Below are 22,155 nucleotides of genomic sequence, written 5' to 3' on the forward strand. Positions count from 1 at the left end.
GTATTTCTGTTTTTTATTGCTTGATCATGTAGCAATTCAGTTCAAGCCTAGTTTTCTAACAGTTCGGTTCAGTTGCTCAGTTGTATTTGGTTATCCTTAATTGGGGAGAAGCTGAACTCTAGCATTTTAATCCTGAACCAAGCACAACTCCCGACCCAAAGACGTACTGTGTAAGAAGGAAGTAATCAGATGCTATAGGATTGGTCTCACAAATCTAAATCCAAAATTACTCAGGATTTATCTAGTCATTAGATTAAAATAGGAACTTAGTCTGTCAGTGTAACTGATCGGGGAACTCAGTGGAACTAAGTCCATTAGCTTTGAAGATCTGACATAGCTGTTTGACAGAATTGGCTATCTTTGACTAAAAGGGATTATCTAAACCAGTCTTTGAAGCTCTAAACCAGTCTAAAGAACCAGTGCTCAGCTGTTAGGTAATGGCCCAGAAAGAAGAATCAGTGCCATAAAAAGACAATATATTGGGCTAAGCTGTAGGCTGATCCTTCTGCATCTTCAGTTTTCAGTAAAGCTGTGGAAAGATGGCTTAAAGTGTGATTTATCCCTCTGCAGGCATGCTTTCAGGACAGTTTATTCCTGGAGGACCGCACTTGATCTTATACAACTACAAAGAGAATCAATGGGTCAGACTCCTAGACTGGCATCATTTTACCATATACCTCTTCTTTGGGCTGCTGGGTGTGACAAACATCTTATGTTCCACCATCAGGTCACTTCCTCCCTCCTTTAGCAAGTTAATGCTATTAAATGCCTTATTTGTGGAGGGTAAGTATGAGTGTTTTCATTTATCTTTCATTATTATTGGACATTTGTCTAGCCCTTTACAACAATAAAGGGCACCTTTCCTTTGGTGTCCTGGTACAGCCTTGACCTGTAGGCCAGCTGTCTGGGTCATGGTAAGCTATTGAGGTGTCCTAGATAGGATGCCAAAGATTTCCCTTCCCTACTAACTTATTTAGTAAAACTGGACAAGCACAATATTCAGGTATCGTATTCAAATTTCACATCTACCTTAAAGAACCACCTGCTATGCTCATTTATCTCAGGTTTATCCTGGAGATGATCATTATTTCCATTTTTAACACAACAAACTGAGCTCAGAGTAGTGAAGCGTTGTTGTTGTTGTTTTTTAGTCACTCAGTTGTGTCCAACTCTTTGTGATCCCATGTACTGAAATCCATCAGGCTTCTCTGTCCATGAGATTTCCCAGGCAAGAATATTGAAGTGGGTTGCCATTTCCTTCTCTGGGGTTAGTAAAGCATGAATATCCTCCAAAGAAGAGACCACTCAAAGCAGAATAGTTCCCATACCTATGAAGTAGCCTTTTTAATATTGATATAATGAAACTCCACCATTACATGATAAACAGAGTCCAAAAAATCCAGTCACATAAAATTGAGGTCCTAACACTTTTTGTTCAGTTGGCCTCCCTGTTACTGCATAAGAAAACACTGATGACAAGTATTTAATGCTTTGTTTTCATTTATTTTATATGTATGGAGAAGGAAATGGCAACACACTCCAGTATTGTTGCCTGGATAATCCCATGGAAGAGGAGCCTGGTGGGCTGCAGTCCATGGGGTCACAGAAGAGTTGGATACGACTTAGTGACTGAACCACAACATTTTATATGTAAGGGGTAGACTGGTCATAGAACTAAAAAGCCCCCAATTATCAAGAGGCAGTCATTTCTAATGTCCACCTTGCCTCCTACATCTAAAGATAAGTGCTTTTGCCAAATGCTCTTTGAGAACAAGTGATAGATAAAAGTTGGGCAACAGTCACCAACAGCATGATTCTCATTATCTCAGATGTTATCATATTATTTTAAACTTTTTATTTTATATTGGAGTATAGTCGATTAACAATGCTTTGATAGTTTCAGGTGGACAGCAAAGGGACTCAACCATACATATCTACATGTATCCATTCACACCGAAGCTACTCTCCAGATGTTACTATATTTTGAATGAACATCTTTTCCTATACATCCGAATGAAAAGGATGAAGTTGAAGCCACTATCTGTCCATAGGATTAAAAATATAGTTAGTTACTACTTCTTGGGAGCTTCCAGAGAACCTTGCCCTACCCATCGCAGTGCACTCTTATGATTTGTGTTTATATTTGCTGCCTCCAGTAGACTAAATTGCTTAAGGAAAGACTATTTCATTCATCTGTCCACTTGCCCTAACTCCTGCTCCCCTGCCTTCATCATGCTTATTATTTATCCTTTTGCATAAAATATGGTTTGAAATTTAGTTAGTTGAAAATGTCATGATGTATTGGAGAAGAGAATAAAGACTGGGGAAGGGAAAAGGAGATTTCAAAGATTACATTGTAAACAGGTATAGTGATGACTCCAAAAATGCTAGAGATTTCCATTATTAATGGAAGCAGTGGGCACCTTATATTTTGGACAAATGTGTGTGCTTAATGTAAAGCTGTGTGGAGATGGGGGAGGAACAGTAGTTTCATTGAGAAAGACAAACTATTTTTTCTGCCTCCAACAGCTTTTGTTTTCTACAATCACACTCATGGCCGGGAAGTGCTGGACATCTTTGTGCACAATCTTCTGTTCTTGGCCATCTGTTTGACAGCCCTGATTACCTTCATGGAGCTCTTCATACAGGCCAAGATAACTGTGGAACTTCTGCGGACAAGCCTTTTCCTGCTTCAGGGAAGCTGGTTCTGGCAGGTGAGTTGGGGCCTCCAGTGAATGTGCCTGGTGTCTGCACTGATGACCTTCTCTCTTTGATTGTGGGTGTTGTGCCCTGGAACCCAAAGATTTCCTTCTGATATGCTGCTGGTAGTGAGAATGCAGGCCTTTGAGGGGCCCAGCAGCCCTGGTGAGAATAGTGGCAGAGCAGCAGGGAAGGAGGTGGGAGGTGTACACCTTCATCACACACCTGAATATCCATTTGTAGGAACTCTGAGCTGGTGCTTAGCTGGAAGCAGTTCCCGATGCTAAAGTCACTTAAAGCCTAATGGGTAATAAGCTCGAGAAACGTAAGGAAAGCAGGAAAGGAAGGGAATTATTATCTATTGAGGAATAAGTATGTGCCGGCCCCTGGACATGACTTTTACATACACATTGTTTCATTTTCATTTTGTCTTCACGACAACTTGGAAGTTAGATATTATCATCCCCAACTAACTGATAAAGAGACTCAGAGAGAGCAGGTTACTTGCTCAGGACCACACAGTAGTGGAACTAGGATCTAAATGTGGGTCTGTCTGACTCCAAATCCCAGGCACTTTTATTGTTGACTCCCTAACCTTGGAGTGTTGTTGAAAACATATATTCCAATCAGTGAACATATACTTTATCAGTTCAGTTCAGTTCGGTCAGTCATGTCCGACTCTTTGTGACCCCATGGACTGCAGCACACCAGGCCTCCCTGTCCATCATCAACTCCTGAAATTTACTCAAATTCATATCCATTGAGTTGGTGACGCCATCCAACCATCTCATCCTCTGTCTGAACATACATTCATGAATATAAGGAAAGTCTGGAATAAAAGGTGAATGTGGTTTAATCACAGAAGATTTCTTAGAGGAGGTTTTTAGTCACTAAAGTGCAGGGATTTGGGATGATGAGGTTCTTCCAGGGATTTGCATTTCAGTGAAGATTGATAAGAAAGCCCTGGTAGACTCAGAGAAACATCATGGTCAAACGGGGGCTAGGAAAGATGTGATATTTAAGCTTGTGGGGGAGTAGAAAGGTTGTTGGAGCACAGGCTAGTAAATAGGGTCTGAGATTCAGGGGTTTTTTGAAGGTAAAATGATTTGGAAAAAATAACAAATACCTTATCATGGTATAATTTGATAATCAGTGAATTTAACCATTTGGTATATAGATGTTGTATTGTGAGATTATTTACCATCAGTTGGCAAGCTAAATAGAATGGCATGTAAGATGTGATTATGCATTCTGTATCTCTTGATTGGAATATTTTACTATGTTCTGGTATTGCTGATTCAAAACTAAAAATAAAATTAAACAACTTAACAGTGATAATTTCAGATCAAGATGACACAGTGAGTTTATGCCTCAGTGTATTGCCTCTGCTTCAAATATGTAACAATGACACATAAACTATCAAAAATACCTATAAAATAAAAAGTAAATTAAAAGAATAGAAAAGTAAATGAAAGTAAGAGAGTTTAAAAATACACAGTTGCAAATTAAACACCACAAACAAAAATAGGGCAAGCCCCCAGTGAATAGAATAGAAATAGACGAGACTAGACATTCCCAGACTGAGCAGAGCTGGGCTGTAGCTCTGTGGACTACAAGTCTGGGGTAGGCATGATGGTTGGTTATTTGGCTCCAGGGGAACTAAAAGGAAATTAGAGATTTCTCTGGATGTAGGGGTAAAGTCAAGCTCTTCGACTCTTTTTATTTTTTTTTTTTAATTTTTATTTTTAAACTTTACAATATTGTATTAGTTTTGCCAAATATCGAAATGAATCCGCCACATGTATACATGCGTTCCCCATCCTGAACCCTCCTCCCTCCTCCCTCCCCATACCATCCCTCTGGGTTGTCCCAGTGCACCAGCCGCAAGCATCCAGTATCGTGCATCGAACCTGGACTGGCGACTCGTTTCATACATGATATTATACATGTTTCAATGCCATTCTTCCAAATCTTCCCACCCTCTCCCTCTCCCACAGAGTCCAAAAGACTGTTCTATACATCAGTGTCTCTTTTGCTGTCTCGTACACAGGGTTATTGTTACCATCTTTCTAAATTCCATATATATGCATTAGTATACTGTATTGGTGTTTTTCTTTCTGGCTTACTTCACTCTGTATAATAGTCTCCAGTTTCATCCACCTCATTAGAACTGATTCAAATGTATTCTTTTTAATGGCTGAGTAATACTCCATTGTGTATATGTACTACAGCTTTCTTATCCATTCATCTGCTGATGGACATCTAGGTTGCTTCCATGTCCTGGCTATTATAAACAGTGCTGCGATGAACATTGGGGTACACGTGTCTCTTTCCCTTCTGGTTTCCTCGGTGTGTATGCCCAGCAGTGGGATTGCTGGATCATAAGACACTTCTATTTCCAGATTCTTAAGGAATCTCCACTCTGTTCTCCATAGTGGCTGTACTAGTTTGCATTCCCACCAACAGTGTAAGAAGGTTCCCTTTTCTTCACACCCTTTCTAGCATTTATTGCTTGTAGACTTTTGGATTGCAGCCATTCTGACTAGCGTGAAATGGTACCTCATAGTGGTTTTGATTTGCATTTCTCTGATAATGAGTGATGTTGAGCATCTTTTCATGTGTTTGTTAGCCATCTGTATGTCTTCTTTGGAGAAATGTCTCTTTAGTTCTTTGGCCCATTTTTTGATTGGGTCATTTATTTTTCTGGAGTTGAACGTTAGGAGTTGCTTGTATATTTTTGAGATTAGTTGTTTGTCCGTTGCTTCATTTGCTATTATTTTCTCCCATTCTGAAGGCTGTCTTTTCACCTTGCTAATAGTTTCCTTTGTTGTGCAGAAGCTTTTAAGTTTAATTAGGTCTGATTTGTTTATTTTTGCTTTTATTTCCAATATTCTGGGAGATGGGTCATAGAGGATCCTGCTGTGATGTATGTCCGAGAGTGTTTTGCCTGTGTTCTCCTCTAGGAGTTTTATAGTTTCTGGTCTTACATTGAGATCTTTAATCCATTTTGAGTTTATTTTTGTGTATGGTGTTAGGAAGTGTTCTAGTTTCATTCTTTTACAAGTGGTTGACCAGTTTTCCCAGCACCACTTGTTAAAGAGATTGTCTTTAATCCATTGTATATTCTTGCCTCCTTTGTCAAAGATAAGGTGTCCATATGTGCGTGGATTTATCTCTGGGCTTTCTATTTTGTTCCATTGATCTATATTTCTGTCTTTGTGCCAGTACCATACTGTCTTGATAACTGTGGCTTTGTAGTAGAGCCTGAAGTCAGGTAGGTTGATTCCTCCAGTTCCATTCTTCTTTCTCAAGATCGCTTTGGCTATTCGAGGTTTTTTGTATTTCCATACAAATTGTGAAATTATTTGTTCTAGCTCTGTGAAGAATACCATTGGTAGCTTGATAGGGATTGCATTGAATCTATAAATTGCTTTGGGTAGTATACTCATTTTCACTATATTGATTCTTCCAATCCATGAACAAGGTATATTTCTACATCTATTAGTGTCCTCTTTGATTTCTTTCACCAGTGTTTTATAGTTTTATAGTTTTCTATATATAGGTCTTTAGTTTCTTTAGGTAGATATATTCCTAAGTATTTTATTCTTTCCATTGCAATGGTGAATGGAATTGTTTCCTTAATTTCTCTTTCTGTTTTCTCATTATTAGTGTATAGGAATGCAAGGGATTTCTGTGTGTTGATTTTGTATCCTGCAACTTTACTATAATCATTGATTAGTTTTAGTAATTTTCTGGTGGAGTCTTTAGGGTTTTCTATGTAGAGGATCATGTCATCTGCAAACAGGGAGAGTTTTACTTCTTCTTTTCCAATTTGGATTCCTTTTATTTCTTTTTCTGCTCTGATTGCTGTGGCCAGAACTTCCAAAACTATGTTAAATAGTAATGGTGAAAGTGGGCACCCTTGTCTTGTTCCTGACTTTAGAGGAAATGCTTTCAATTTTTCACCATTGAGGATAATGTTTGCTGTGGGTTTGTCATATATAACTTTTATTATGTTGAGGTATGTTCCCTCTATTCCAGCTTTCTGGAGAGTTTTTATCATAAATGGATGTTGAATTTTGTCAAAGGCTTTCTCTGCATCTATTGAGATAATCATATGGTTTTTATTTTTCAATTTGTTAATGTGGTGTATTACATTGATTGATTTGTGGATATTGAAGAATCCTTGCATCCCTGGGATAAAGCCCACTTGGTCATGGTGTATGATCTTTTTAATGTGTTGTTGGATTCTGATTGCTAGAATTTTGTTAAGGATTTTTGCGTCTGTGTTCATCAGTGATATTGGCCTGTGGTTTTCTTTTTTTGTGGGATCTTTGTCAGGTTTTGGTGTTAGGGTGATGGTGGCCTCATAGAATGAGTTTGGAAGTTTACCTTCCTCTGCAATTTTCTGGAAGAGTTTGAGCAGGATAGGTGTTAGCTCTTCTCTAAATTTTTGGTAGAATTCAGCTGTGAAGCCATCTGGATCTGGGCTTTTGTTTGCTGGAAGATTTTTGATTACAGTTTCAATTTCCGTGCTTGTGATGGGTCTGTTAAGATTTTCTATTTCTTCCTGGTCGAGTTTTGGAAAGTTGTACTTTTCTAAGAATTTGTCCATTTCTTCCACGTTGTCCATTTTATTGGCATATAATTGTTGATAGTAGTCTCTTATGATCGTTTGTATTTCTGTGTTGTCTGTTGTGATCTCTCCATTTTCATTTCTAATTTTATTGATTTGATTTTTCTCCCTTTGTTTCTTGATGAGTCTGGCTAATGGTTTGTCAATTTTATTTATCCTTTCAAAGAACCAGCTTTTGGCTTTGTTGAATTTTGCTATGGTCTCTTTTGTTTCTTTTGCATTTATTTCTGCCCTAATTTTTAAGATTTCTTTCCTTCTACTAACCCTGGGGTTCTTCATTTCTTCCTTTTCTAGTTGCTTTAGGTGTAGAGTTAGGTTATTTATTTGACTTTTTTCTGGTTTCTTGAGGTGTGCCTGTATTGCTATGAACTTTCCCCTTAGGACTGCTTTTACAGTGTCCCACAGGTTTTGGGTTGTTGTGTTTTCATTTTCATTCGTTTCTATGCAAATTTTGATTTCTTTTTTGATTTCTTCTGTGATTTGTTGGTTATTCAGCAGCGTGTTGTTCAGCCTCCATATGTTGGAATTTTTAATAGTTTTTCTCCTGTAATTGAGATCTAATCTTACTGCATTGTGGTCAGAAAAGATGCTTGGAATGATTTCTATTTTTTTGAATTTACCAAGGCTAGCTTTATGGCCCAGGATGTGATCTATCCTGGAGAAGGTTCCATGTGCGCTTAAGAAAAAGGTGAAATTCATTGTTTTGGGATGAAATGTCCTATAGATATCAATTAGGTCTAACTGGTCTATTGTATCGTTTAAAATTTGTGTTTCCTTGTTAATTTTCTGTTTAGTTGATCTATCCATAGGTGTGAGTGGGATATTAAAGTCTCCCACTATTATTGTGTTATTGTTAATTTCTCCTTTCATACTTGTTAGCATTTGTCTTACATATTGTGGTGCTCCCGTGTTGAGTGCATATATATTTATAATTGTTATATCTTCTTCTTGGATTGATCCTTTGATCATTATGTAGTGACCTTCTTTGTCTCTTTTCACAGCCTTTGTTTTAAAGTCTATTTTATCTGATATGAGTATTGCTACTCTTGCTTTCTTTTGGTCCCTATCTGCGTGGAAAATCTTTTTCCAGCCCTTCACTTTCAGTCTGTATGTGTCCCCTGTTTTGAAGTGGGTGTCTTGTAGACAACATATATAGGGGTCTTGTTTTTGTATCCATTCAGCCAGTCTTTGTCTTTTGGTTGGGGCATTCAACCCATTTACATTTAAGGTAATTACTGATAAGTATGATCCTGTTGCCGTTTACTTTATTGTTTTGGGTTTGAATTTATACACCATTTTTGTGTTTCCTGTCTAGAGAATATCCTTTAGTATTTGTTGGAGAGCTGGTTTGGTGGTGCAGAATTCTCTCAGCTTTTGCTTGTCTGAAAAGCTTTTGATTTCTCCTTCATATTTGAATGAGATCCTTGCTGGGTACAATAATCTGGGCTGTAGGTTATTTTCTTTCATCATTTTAAGTATGTCTTGCCATTCCCTCCTGGCTTGAAGAGTTTCTATTGAAAGATCAGCTGTTATCCTTATGGGAATTCCCTTGTGTGTTATTTGTTGTTTTTCCCTTGCTGCTTTTAATATTTGTTCTTTGTGTTTGATCTTTGTTAATTTGATTAATATGTGTCTTGGGGTGTTTTGCCTTGGGTTTATCCTGTTTGGGACTCTCTGTGTTTCTTGGACTTGAGTGATTATTTCCTTCCCCATTTTAGGGAAGTTTTCAACTATTATCTCCTCAAGTATTTTCTCATGGTCTTTCTTTTTGTCTTCTTCTTCTGGGACCCCTATGATTTGAATGTTGTAGCATTTAATATTGTCCTGGAGGTCTCTGAGATTGTCCTCATTTCTTTAAATTCATTTTTCTTTTATCCTCTCTGATTCATTTATTTCTACCATTCTATCTTCTAATTCACTAATCCTATCTTCTGCCTCTGTTATTCTACTATTTGTTGCCTCTAGAGTGTTTTTAATTTTATTTATTGCATTATTCATTATGTATTGACTCTTTTTTATTTCTTCTAGGTCCTTGTTAAACCTTTCTTGCATCCTCTCAATCCTTGTCTCCAGGCTATTTATCTGTGATTCCATTTTGATTTCAAGATTTTGGATCAATTTCACTATCATTATTAGGAATTCTTTATCAGGTAGATTCCCTATCTCTTCCTCTTTTGTTTGGTTTGCTGGGCATTTATCCTGTTCCTTTATCTGCTGGGTATTCCTCTGTCTCTTCATCTTGTTTAAATTGCTGAGTTTGGGGTGTCCTTTCTGTATTCTGGCAGTTTGTGGAGTTCTCTTTATTGTGGTGTTTCCTGGCTGTGTGTGGGTTTGTACAGGTGGCTTGTCAAGGTTTCTTGGTTAGGGAAGCTTGTGACGGTGTTCTGGTGGGTGGAGCTGTATTTCTTTTCTCTGGAGTGCAATTAAGTGTCCAGTAATGAGTTATGGGATGTCTGTGGTTTTGGTGTGACTTTAGGTAGCCTATATCTTGGAGCTCAGGGCTGTGTTCCTTTGTTGCTGGAGAATTTGCTTGGTATGTCTTGCCCTGGAACTTGTTGGCCCTTGTGTGGTGCTTGGTTTCAGTGCAGGTATGGAGGCGTTGATGAGCGCCTGTCAATTAATGTTCCTTGGAGTCAGGAGTTCCCTGGAGTCAGGGTTTGGACTTAAGCCTCCTGCTTCCAGTTATCGGTCTTATTTTTACAGTAGTTTCAAAATTTCTCCTTCTATATAGCACCATTGATAAAACATCTACATTAAAGATGAAAAGTTTCTCTACCATGAGGGTCACCCAGAGAGATTCCCAGTGTTACATGGAGAAGAGAAGAGGGAGGAGGGAGTTAGAGGTGACCCGAATGAGATGAGGTGGAATCAATAGAGGAGAGAGTGGGCTAGCCAGTAATCACTTCCTTATGTGCACTCCACAACTGGACCACTCAGAGATGTTCACGGAGTTATACAGAGAAGAGAAGAAGGAGGAAGGAGACAGAGGTGGCCAGGAGGATAAAAGGGGGGAATGAAAAGGAGGGAGACAGATTCAGCCAGTAATCAGTTCCCTAAGTGTTCTCCACCGTCTGGAGCACACAGAAATTCACAGAGTTGGGTAGAGTGGAGAGGGGTTAGGGAGGAGACACAGGCGACCTGGTGGAGAAAAAGGAGAGTTCAAAGGGAGAGAGAGCAGTCAAGCCAGTAATCTCGCTCCCTAGTGAAAAATGGGTACTGAAGATTGGGTTCTTAAAGGTACAAAATTGGTAACAAATACATAAAAGCAAAAATTAAAAATCTAGAGTAGAGTTTGGAATTTCAAAAATATGATGTTAAAGGAAAGAAGAAGGGAAAGAAAGAGAGAAAAAATGAACAAACAAAAACAAACAAGGTCGCGAAAATTATAAAGAAAATATAGGTACAAAATTGATAACTAATACCAAAAAGCAAAAGTTAAAAATCTAGAGTAGAGTTTGGAATTTCAAAAATAAAATGTTAAAAAAGAGAAGAAGAAAAAGAAAGAGAAAAAAAAAAAAAAAAACAAACAGAAACAAAGTCGTAAAAATTATAAAGAAAATACATGTACAAAATTGATAACAAATACCAAAAAACATAAATTAAAAATCTAGAGTACAGTTTGGGATTTCAGATATACAATGTTATATAAAAGAAGAAGAGAAAGAAACAGAGAAAAGAAAAAAAAAAGTCACAGAAATTATATAAAAAAAAACTATAGGTACAAAATTGATAACAAATACCAAAAAGCTAAAATTAAAAATCTAGGGTAGAGTTTGGAATTTCAAAAATACAATGTTAAAGAAAAGAAGAAAAACAAAAACAAAAAGAAACAAACAAACAAAAAAAACAAGGTCAAAAAAATGATAAAATTTATATATATGAAGTTTGCTTTGTAAAAAAAATGGGTCTTTTTTTTTTTTGCAAAGTAATAGGTTATAAAAGTGAAAATTAAAGGAATAATACAGGACTTAAAATTTTTTTAAAAAATTTAAAAAAAAAAGAAAGAATGATCATAAAAATAGTAAAAGTATATCTAGGACTTTCTCTGGTTTTGTTGTGAGTTTTGTGGGTTCAGTTCATTTTCGGCTAGTTCCTTGGTCCGACTTATATTTCTCAAGATCTATAGGCCCCTTCCTATGTAGTTGGTACTAACCACAGGGTTTTAATCTATTGCCTGTAGCTTCCAAGGCGGTTCCCTCTGTTATAGCTCCTTCTGTTTGCTGGTCTCTTCAGTGTCTGGTTTCCGCCCTGACACAAAGGGGACGGTGGAGGACACTTTTTTTTTTTTTAGGCTCACTTGTTCAGTCGCACTGTGGGGAGGGAGGGAGGGATGCTGCAAACAAATAACACTGGCGTGTGCTCGCAGTGCCTCAGCCACACTGGGCCAGCCCCCGCTCACTGCGCGTGTAGCCTCCCTGCCCACACTGCTCAGGCTCTAGGTTGCTCCGCCAGGAACCATCCGTGCCCAGCCCTGGACTGCCTGCACCTCCCAGGTCCAAGCAGCTCAGGTTCAGGCACTCGGGTAGTCCTCAGAGGCGCAGATTCGGTTGGGCCTGCGTTTTGTGCCCTTCCCAGGTCCGAGCAGCTCAGGTGATGAGGTGTTTGGTGAGCGCAATTGCTGCGACTTATCGCCTCCCTGCTGCTCGGTTATCTAGGTGTACAACCGGCGCACCTTCTCAGGCAGATGTTGACCGTCCAGACCCCCAAGAAGTTTTAGTTAGCAAAGAAGCCTGCTTAGTTTTATAGATAATGTTTCTCTGGGGCTGCGATTGCCCCCTTCCGGCTCTGGCTGCCTGTCACTGGAGGGGGATGGTCTGTAGCCGGCTATCTCTGTTCAGTCCTTTGTTCCGTGTGCAGGCCTGGCAGTGTCTTAGGTTAGGGCTGGCTTTTCGCGTGGTAGATATCCCACAGTCTGGTTTGCTAGCCCAAATTATTTCACTCAGATAGCGCTCAGGGTATTCAGGCCAGACCTTTACTCTAAGCCATGCAGCCCGCGCCGCGCCTCCCTGCCCAGCCCAGCCCCCGCTTGCTAGTGGCGTGTGCAGGCATCTGCGCTGCTTCTCTGCTGGGGGAGTTACCATAGGGCTCGCAATCTCCTTTCGAAGACTTGGGTTGCTTTTCTGGGTGCCTGATGTCCTCTGCCGGTATTCAGAAGTTGTTTTGTGGAATTTACTCAGTGTTTAAATGTTCTTTTGATGAATTTGTGGGGGAGAAAGTGTTCTCCCCGTCCTACTCCTCCGCCATCTTCTGGGGGGATCTCTTTGACTCTTTTTAATTAAATGTTTCTAAATATTTTCTATTTCTAATTGCTTTCCATCCAGTTGATCATTTTATGTTATATTTATGGATTTGTCAGTTTCTCCTAATTTTCAGTTTTCTTTAATGTCATGAGGCTATATTCTTCTCCTCTATTTTTAGTTTTTTTGAGTTGAATATTCACTTATATTTAATTTTTCTTATTTTTATATAAATATTCCTAAGACTGTAGAATTCGTCCTATACACTAGTATAACTACTTCCTATGAGATTTTGTGGAAGAAGGCAATGGCACCCCACTCCAGTACTGTTGCCTCTGAAATCCCACGGGTGGAGGAGCCTGGTAGGCTGCAGTCCATGGCATCGCTAAGAGTCAGACACGACTGAGTGACTTCACTTTCACTTTCCACTTTCATGTATTGGAGAAGGAAATGGCAACCCACTCCAGTGTTACTGCCTGGAGAATCCCATGGATGGAGAAGCCTGGTAGGCTGCAGTCCGTGGGGTCGCACAGAGTCGGACATGACTGAAGCGACTTGGCAGGCAGCATGAGATTTTGTATGTGGTAGCTTTCACCTTGGGTGATTTTGAATGTTGCATTTTCTATGTGCTTTCCTCTTTAATTTATGAGTTATTCAGAAACATTCTTTTCAATTTCCAAAAATATTCTTTTTATTATTTGTTTTCAATTCCTTTGTATGTGTTCCCTTTGAAATGTGTCAAGACTTTTTCGGGATGCAGCCCAATGTCAGTGGTAGTAAATATATATTTGAGAAGAAAGTGTATGCCATCTTTTGGGCTGAAGATTATCCACATGTTTATGCAATCCAATTTCTTAAAGAGCTAAATATTCAAATAAAGAAACTAAGATAAATGGGGGAAACCCAAAGATAGTTGAATAAAGTAATAATACAATTAAGAGCAGAACTGATGAAACTAGTGTTCCATTAAAAATTAATGATTAATTAATTAAATATCTGAGGGAAGAAGCTGTGAACTTTTGCAACTGAGCATAGGTTGGCTTAATGTTGTCCCTTTTGGCAGAGTAATAATGTTTTCATATTTCCCCAAGAGCTTTTCTAAAGAAGATATATGAGATTAAATTTTGAGGGTATAAATTTGAGATTATTTTTAAAACTTTCTATCCATCATTATGTCCAGACTAGTATTTTTCTTTACTGGGTGGTCAGACTAAATGACATTTGAGACTTAGAGAAAAATGAATATTTGATACCAATACAAGCAAACATACTTGCAGGATAGGAAGCTTTAGCCATGGTACATGTCCCTCGTCCCCTCTGTGCTGGATTCTTCTGAAATGAAAATGTTTCAGGGACTTAGGTGAATTTATTATGCTTCCATGTTTGGTTGCTTTGAATGTTTATTTCCCAAACTCTATCTCAAGCTAATAAAATTACATTGTTATTTGCTTTTCACAATTTTTTTCTCCCACTACTTCTCCATACAAAATGTCCTCTTCATTGTGGGGGACTAGAGTGCAAAAGTAGAAGGTCAAGAGCTGCCTGGAGTAACAGGAAAATTTGACCGTGGAGTACAAAATGAAGCAGAGCAAAAGCTAACAGAGTTTTGCCAAGAGAATGCACTGATCATAGCAAACACCCTCTTCCAACAACACAAGATAGGGCTCTACCCATGGACATCGCCAGATGGTCAATACCAAAATCAGATTGATTATATTCTTTGCAACCAAATAGAGAAGCTCTATACAGTCAGCAAAAACAAGATGGGAGCTGACTGTGGCTTAGATCACGAACTCCTTACTGCCAAATTCAGACTTAAATTGAAGAAAGTAGGGGAAACCACTAGACCATTCAGCTATGACAGAAATCAAATCCCTTATGATTATAGTGGAAGTGACAAATAGATTCAAAAGATTAGATCTGATAGACAGAGTGCCTGATGGACTATGGATGGAGGCTCGTGACATTGTACAGGAGGCAGTGATCAAGACCATCCCCAAGAAGAAATGCAAAAAGGCAAAATGGTTGTCTGAGGAGGCCTTAGAAATAGCTGAGAAAAGAAGAGAAGCTAAAGGCAAAGTAGAAAAGGAAAGATATACCCATTTGAATGCAGGGTTCCAAAGAATAGCAAGGAGACATAAGAAAGTCTTCCTCAGTGATCAGTGTAATGAATTAGAGGAAAACAATAGAATGGGAAAGACTAGAGATCTCTTCAAGAAAATTAGAGATACCAAGGGAACATTTCAAGATGAGCGCAATAAAGGACAGAAATGGTATGGACTTAACAGAAGCATAAGAGATTAAGAAGAGGTGGCAAGAATACATAGAAGAACTGTACAAAAAAGATCTTTATGACCCAGATAACCATAGTGGTGTGATCACTCACCTAGAGCCAGACATCCTGGAATGGGAAGTCAAGTGGACCTTAGGAAGCATCACCAGAAACAAAGCTAGTGGAGGTGATAGAATTCCAGTTGAGCTATTTCAGATCCTAAAAGATGATGCTGTGAAAGTGCCGCACTCAGTATGCCAGCAAATCTGGAAAACTCAGCAGTGGGCACAGGGCTGGAAAAGGTCAGTTTTCATTCCAATCACAAAGAAAGGCAATGTGAAAGAATGTTCAAACTACCACACAGTTGCACTCATCTCACACACTAGCAAAGGAATGTTCAAAATTCTCCATGCCAGGCTTCAATAGTACATGAACTGTGAACTTCCAGATGTTCAAGCAGGATTTAGAAAAGGCAGAAGAACCAGAGTTCAAGTTGCCAACATCTATTGGATCATGGAAAAAGCAATAGAGTTTCAGAAAATCATCTACTTCTGCTTTATTGACTGTGCCAAAACCTTTGACTGTGTTTGTTGTGGTTGGTTGTGGAAAATTTTTAAACAGATGGGGATACCAGACCACCTTACCTGCCTCCTGAGAAATGTGTATGCAGGTCAAGAAGCAACAGTTAGAACTAGATACCAATTCCTTATTAGATACGTGATTTGCAAGGATTTTCTCCTATGCAGAGGATTTTCTTTTTATTTTCTTGATACTGTCCTTTGATGTACAAAAATTCTTAATTTTAATGTGTCTTGGTGTCGTGTATAAGAAATCATCACTAAAACCCAGGACATGAAACTTTTTCCTTATGTTTTCTTCTAGCAGTTATGATTTTAGTTCTCATATTTAGGTTTTTGACTCATTTTGAGTTAACTTTTATATATGGTGTAAAATAAGGGTAAATAATTTTTTTTTTTTTTTTTGCATGTATATATTCATTTGTCCCAGCACCGGTTGTTGAAAAGACTTTAACTTCCCCATTGAATGGCCTTGGCACTCTTGTCAAAAACCAATTTATTTCAGGCTTATGGTCTTATTTCTGGACTCACAATTTTATTTCATTGATCTGTATGTCTACCATTATGTTAGTACCACAATGTTTTCATTATTGTAGTTTTTGTCATAAGTTTTGAAATCACTAAGTGTAAGACTTACAACTTTGCTTTGCTTTTTCAAGGCTGTTTGGGCTATTCAGGGTCCCTTGCAATACCACATAAATTTTAGAATCAGATTTCCATTTCTGCAAAAAAAAGACCATTGGGATTTTGATAGGGATGGTAGTGAATCTGTGGCGCGCTTTGGGTGCTATTGCTGTCTTCACAATATTAAATGCTCCAGTTCATGAACATGAGGTATACTTTCATTTATTTAGATCTTTGATCTCTTTTGACAATATTTTATAGTTTTGCAAGGTACAAGACTTGAACCTCCTTGATTAAATTTATTCCTAAATATTTTATTCTTTTCAGTGTTTTTATAAGTGGAGTTGTTTCCCTAATTTACTTTTTTGAATTGTCCATTACATGTTTTGAGTGTTGCTTTTGTATCCTGCAAGTTTGCTAAATTCATTTATTAGCTCGAATAGGCTTTTTGTGGATTCTTTAGAATTTTCTGTTCATACGATCATTTTATTTGTGAATATAGATAGTTTTACTTCTGCCTTTGCAGTGTGGATGCCCTTTATCTATTTTTCTTGACTAGTTGCTCTGGCTAGAATTTCTAGTACAGTGTTGAACAGAAATGGTAAAACCAAACACCCTGTCTCGCTCCTGATCTTAGGAGACAAACTTTAAGTATAAATATAATGTTACCCATGGGCTTTGTTTATTTCAAAAACTTAAAAAAAAAAAAACTCTGATTTTGAAATAATAGAGTGAAACCGAGCAACTTAGAATCCTACCAAATTCTCTGAAAGTCTACCAATCTACAGAGATGACTACTAGTCATATTTTGAAAATTGATCTGTAAATATCCTAAACATTTTTGCAAAAATATGATTTAGTAGATATTGTCTATCTTAGTAAAACAGATAGCAGTTTCTTATCTGTAGCATCTCAGATAATGGGAGTTATCTGTCACCATTAATCTTGAAACAAAGCATTTTGAATTGCACCATCTTTGGGAATATGGCAGTAATGCTTTAATGTTCACTTCTTCTTTTAAATTACAGATGGCGTTTGTCCTTTATCCCATCAACGGAAACCCTCCTTGGGATTTAATGGATCATAACAACATTATGTTTCTCACCATATGCTTTTGCTGGCATTATGCAATAGCCATTATCATCACTGGAGCAATTTATGCCTTTGTCACCCGGTAAGTTAGTGATTATTGTTCATAGAAATTCTATTTTTTTTTTTTTTTTTGGTATATGATCATCAAGACTCGACAGTCTGAACTTTAAGTTCAAAGAGGTATTTTATTCCTTAGCATTCCACATTATCTACAAACACAAACATTTCCAATTAAAATAATAAATGCTGGTTTAAGATTGGAATAGCTAAAGAGTGTCTCTGCTGTACTCTGAACCTATGCATCACCCTTCAATATGTTCTTCTGTGCCTTCATGTCTTTGTATATTCTGTTTTCTTTCCCAAATGGTCATCAACATACCTGCAGTGAGCCCCCTCCATTTGCCCATGTGTACATCAGTTATGTCACTTCCCAAATGTGGTGGCACTTTTGACCAACATGTATGCCTCTCATTAACTTTGAGTATCTGATTAATTTGATAATTGCTGTAATATTTGTAACAGTAAGATGAAGTTGAATGCTACATGTTTTTATAAGGACTTTGATACAGTGTTTCATGATGGGTGAGGAGCAATGTAACAGATTGCTAAGAACCCATGTTTCCAGCTCTGCTTCTTGTCAGCTAAAAGACTTTGGGTAAATGATTTAACTACATTAAATATCAGTTTTGTTGTCTGCAAAATGGGGATAATGATGGTACCTAAATAAGATCATATCATTAAACTGCCCTTAATATAATAAGAGCTCAACAGAAATTCTTCTTACCCTTGCTCTTTTTTTTCCCCGCTTTGGTTCCTATGATAGATTTCTTTTTCAGTTGAAGTACAATTGACATGGGCTTCCCTGGTGGTTTGGTGGTAAAGAATTAGCCTGCCAATGCAAGAGATGGGGGTTTGGTTCCTGGGTTGGGAACTTTCCCTGGAGAAGGAAATGGCAACCCACTCCAGTATTCTTGCCTGGGAAATCCCATGGACAGAGGAGACTGGCGGGCTATAGCCTAAGGGGTTGCAAAGAGTCAGATACAACCTAGAGACTAAACAACAACCACCACAATTGACATACAACATTATACTAGTGTCATTTTGTACAACATAATGATTCAACTTTTGTATACATTGCAAAATGACCACCACAATCAGTCTATTAATAGTTACACCATCTGTCACCATATTAACACCATCTGTCACCATATTAATGTTGCAAAATTTTTTTCTTGTGATGAGAACTTTCAAGATTTACTTTTTTAACCAACTTTCATATCTGCAATAGAATATTTTTGATTATAGTCACTGTGTTATATACAAAATCCCCATGACTTATTTTATTGTTTAAAAAATTTTTTAATGTTATATTATAGTATAGTTGATTAACAGTGTTGTGCTAATTAAAGTGTACAGAATAGTGATTCAGTTCTACATATACATATATCTATTCTTTTTCAAATTCTTTTCGCATTTATTTTATTACAGAATATTTAGCAGAGTTCCTTATGTTATACAATCAGTCCTCTTTGGTTATCCATTTTAGAGGCAGCAGTGTGTACATATCAATTCCAAACTCTCTAAATATCCCTCCCCCCACTATTCTCCCCTGTAACTATAAGTTCCTTCTCTAAGTCTGTAAGTCTGTTTCTGTTTCATAAATAAGATATGATATTTCTTTCTCTGTCTGACTTACTTTACTAAGTATGACAATCTCTGGGTCTACCCATGTTGCTGCAAATAGCAGTATTCTTTTTAATGGCTGAGTAATACTCCGTTGTGTATATATGTACCACATATTCTTTAGATCAGATTAGTCACTCAGTTGTGTCTGACTCTTTGCGACCCCATGAATCGCAGCACGCCAGGCCTCCCTGTCCATCACCAACTCCCGGAGTTCACTCAGACTCACGTCCATCAAGTCAGTGATGCCATCCACCCAGCTCATCCTCTGTCGTCCCCTTCTCCTTCTGCCCCCCATCCCTCCCAGCATCAGACTCTTCTCCATGAGTCAACTCTTCGCATGAGGTGGCCAAAGTACTAGAGTTTCAGCTTCAGCATCATTACTTCCAAAGAAATCCCAGGGCTGATCTCCTTCAGAATGGACTGGTTGGATCTCCTTGCAGTCCAAGGGACTCTCAAGAGTCTTCTCCAACACCACAGTTCAAAAGCATCAATTCTTCGGCACTCAGCCTTCTTCACAGTCCAACTCTCACATCCATACATGACCACAGGAAAAACTATTGCCTTGACTAGACGAACCTTTGTTAACAAAGTAATGTCTCTGCTTTTCAATATGCTATCTAGGTTGGTCATAACTTTCCTTCCAAGGAGTAAGCGTCTTTTAATTTCATGGCTTCAATCACCATCTGCAGTGATTTTGGAGCCCAGATAAATAAAGTCTGACACTGTTTCCACTGTTTGCCCATCTATTTCCCATGAAGTGGTGGGACTGGATGCCATGATCTTCGTTTTCTGAATGTTGAGCTTTAAGCCAACTTTTTCACTCTCCTCTTTCACTTTCATCAAGAGGCTTTTGAGTTCCTCTTCACTTTCTGCCATAAGGGTGGTGTCATCTGCATATCTGAGGTTATTGACATTTCTCCCGGCAATCTTGATTCCAGCTTGTGTTTCTTCCAGTCCAGCATTTCTCATGATGTACTCTGCATATAAGTTAAATAAGCAGGGTGACAATATACAGCCTTGACATACTCCTTTTCCTATTTGGAACCAGTCTGTTGTTCCATGTCCAGTTCTAACTGTTGCTTCCTGACCTGCATACAGGTTTCTCAAGAGGCAGGTCAGGTGGTCTGGTATTCCCATCTCTTTCAGAATTTTCCACAGTTTATTGTGATCCACACAGTCAAAGGCTTTGGCATAGTCAATAAAGCAGAAATACATGTTTTTCTGGAACTCTCTTGCTTTTTCCATGATCCAGCAGATGTTGGCAATTTGATCTCTGGTTCCTCTGCCTTTTCTAAAACCAGCTTGAACATCAGGAAGTTCACGGTTCACATATTGGTGAAGCCTGGCTTGGAGAATTTTGAGCATTACTTTACTAGCGTGTGAGATGAGTGCAATTGTGCAGTAGTTTAAGCATTCTTTGGCATTGCCTTTCTTTGGGATTGGAATGAAAACTGACCTTTTCCAGTCCTGTGGCCACTGCTGAGTTTTCCAAATTTGCTGGCATATTGAGTGAAGCACTTTCACAGCATCATCTTTCAGGATTTGGAATAGCTCAACTGGAATTCCATTACCTCCACTAGCTTTGTTTGTAGTGATGCTCTCCAAGGCCCACTTGACTTCACATTCCAGGATGTCTGGCTCTAGGTCAGTGATCACACCATCGTGATTATCTGGGTCGTGAAGATCTTTTTGTACAGTTCTTCTGTGTATTCTTGCCATCTCTTCTTAATATCTTCTGCTTCTGTTAGGTCCATACCATTTCTGTCCTTTATCGAGCTCATCTTTGCATGAAATATTCCTTTGGTATCTCTGATTTTCTTGAAGAGATCCCTAGTCTTTCCCATTCTGTTGTTTTCCTCTATTTCTTTGCATTGATGGCTGAAGAAGGCTTTCTTATCTCTTCTTGCTATTCTTTGGAACTCTGCATTCAGATGTTTATATCTTTCCTTTTCTCCTTTGCTTTTTACTTCTCTTCTTTTCACAGTTATTTGTAAGGCCTCCCCAGACAGCCATTTTGCTTTTTTGCATTTCTTTTCTATGGGAATGGTCTTGATCCCTGTCTCCTGTACAATGTCACGAACCTCCATCCATAGTTCATCAGGCACTCTGTCTATCAGATCTAGGCCCTTAAATCTATTTCTCACTTCCACTGTATAATCATAAGTGATTTGATTTAGGTCATACCTAAATGGTCTAGTGGTTTGCCCTACTTTCTTCAATTTAAGTCTGAATTTGGCAATAAGGAATTCATGGTCTGAGCCACAGTCAGCTCCTGGTCTTGTTTTTGCTGACTGTGTAGAGCTTCTCCATCTTTGGCTGCAAAGAATATAATCAATCTGATTTCGGTGTTGACCATCTGGTGATGTCCTTGTATAGAGTCTTCTTTTGTGTTGTTGGAAGAGGGTGTTTGTTATGACCAGGGAATTTTCTTGGCAAAACTCTATTAGTCTTTGCCCTGCTTCATTCTGTATTCCAAGGCTAAATTTGCCTGTTACTCCAGGTGTTTCTTGACTTCCTACTTTGCATTCCAGTCCCCTATAATGAAAAGGACATCTTTTTGGGGTGTTAGTTCTAAAAGATCTTGTAGGTCTTCATAGAACCATTCAACTTCAGCTTCTTCAGCATTACTGGGTGGGGCATAGGCTTGGATTACTGTGATATTGAATGGTTTGCCTTGGAAATGAACAGAGATCATTCTGTCATTTTTGAGATTGCATCCAAGTACTGCATTTCAGACTCTTTTGTTGACCATGATGGCCACTCCATTTCTTCTGAGGGATTCCTGCCCACAGTAGTAGATATAAGGGTCATCTGAGTTAAATTCACCCATTCTAGTCCATTTCAGTTCGCTGATTCCTAGAATGTCGACATTCACTCTTGCCATCTCTTGTTTGACCACTTCCAATTTGCCTTGATTCATGGACCTGACATTCCAGGTTCCTATGCAATATTTCTCTTTACAGCATTGGACCTTGCTTCTAACACCAGTCACATCCACAGCTGGGTATTCTTTTTGCTTTGGCTCCATCCCTTTGATGGACATTTAGGTTGCTTCCATATCTTGTCTACTGTAAATAATGCTTCAGTGAACATTGGGGTGCATGTATCCTTTTGGATCATGTTTTTCTCTGGTTGTATGCCCAGGAGTGGGATTGCAGGATCATATGGTAACTCTATTTTTAGCTTCTTAAGGAGAAGGCAATGACACCCCACTCCAGTACTCTTGCCTGGAAAATCCCATGGACGGAGGAGCCTGGTGGGCTGCAGTCCATGGGGTCGCGAAGAGTCAGACATGACTGAGCGACTTCACTTTCACTTTTCACTTTCATG

The 22,155-nt window shown here is 38.5% G+C and overlaps 1 protein-coding gene across 1 annotated transcript in view; it reads left to right on the top strand.

Annotated features, from left to right (window-relative positions):
- LOC113898685 (transmembrane protein 45A-like) overlaps positions 1 to 22,155 on the top strand; it is an 89,761-nt gene that overhangs the window by 54,159 nt on the left and 13,447 nt on the right. Inside the window, exons 3-5 of the mRNA XM_027552057.1 lie at positions 571 to 783; positions 2,530 to 2,714; positions 17,076 to 17,221. Coding sequence (XP_027407858.1) covers positions 571 to 783; positions 2,530 to 2,714; positions 17,076 to 17,221 — 544 coding nt within the window. The remainder of the gene's footprint in view (positions 1 to 570; positions 784 to 2,529; positions 2,715 to 17,075; positions 17,222 to 22,155) is intronic.

This window comes from Bos indicus x Bos taurus, chromosome 1 (assembly GCF_003369695.1).
Source record: "Bos indicus x Bos taurus breed Angus x Brahman F1 hybrid chromosome 1, Bos_hybrid_MaternalHap_v2.0, whole genome shotgun sequence".
Taxonomy (NCBI): domain Eukaryota; kingdom Metazoa; phylum Chordata; class Mammalia; order Artiodactyla; family Bovidae; genus Bos; species Bos indicus x Bos taurus.